Genomic DNA, 475 nt, shown 5'->3' on the forward strand with positions numbered 1-475 from the left:
TCCTTCACTCGTTCACTCGAGAGAGAGAGAGACTGAGTGCATGTGTGTGGAGAGTTAATGAGAGTGTGCATGTGTGTTTGCGTGCTGCACTAGCTTTCAACACTCAAATTGAAGTTCCAAGCAAAACTCCTCACCTGTTGTTGTTTGTAGTGATTGATAATGTCCTGGTCAGCTGGGCATGATTGTGTGAAAGCATCTAGCTGATACATATGGTACATGTACCGCCACAGATGCTCCAGCTCATCGGGGATCTCAAAGTCAGCAAAGTATTTGCCTAAAATAGTATGTAAAAATTAGTTACTAGGGCAAGAAAATTTTTTAATCGCCAAAAGCTTCCACAACATTTTTGTAGTATAACACAACAGAATATGTTATAAGAAGAGGAGGAGTTTAAACTCTAAATACCAAATCTAGTGCCCAGGCTTTGTTTACAGCTCTTAATTTGCCCTCTATCTTTTAGCCCAACGACAATGGG

At 40.6% G+C, this 475-nt stretch overlaps 1 protein-coding gene across 1 annotated transcript in view; it reads right to left on the minus strand.

Moving 5' to 3' along the window:
- Nucleotides 1-475, minus strand: part of LOC119593362 (chloride intracellular channel exc-4-like) — a gene marked incomplete at its 5' end in the record, with an annotated part of 2,840 nt that overhangs the window by 1,727 nt on the left and 638 nt on the right. The window contains 1 exon segment of the mRNA XM_037942288.1: nucleotides 135-274. Within this exon segment, the coding sequence (XP_037798216.1) occupies nucleotides 135-274 (140 nt within the window).

The sequence above is a fragment of the Penaeus monodon genome, chromosome 32 (assembly GCF_015228065.2).
Source record: "Penaeus monodon isolate SGIC_2016 chromosome 32, NSTDA_Pmon_1, whole genome shotgun sequence".
Lineage (NCBI taxonomy): Eukaryota > Metazoa > Arthropoda > Malacostraca > Decapoda > Penaeidae > Penaeus > Penaeus monodon.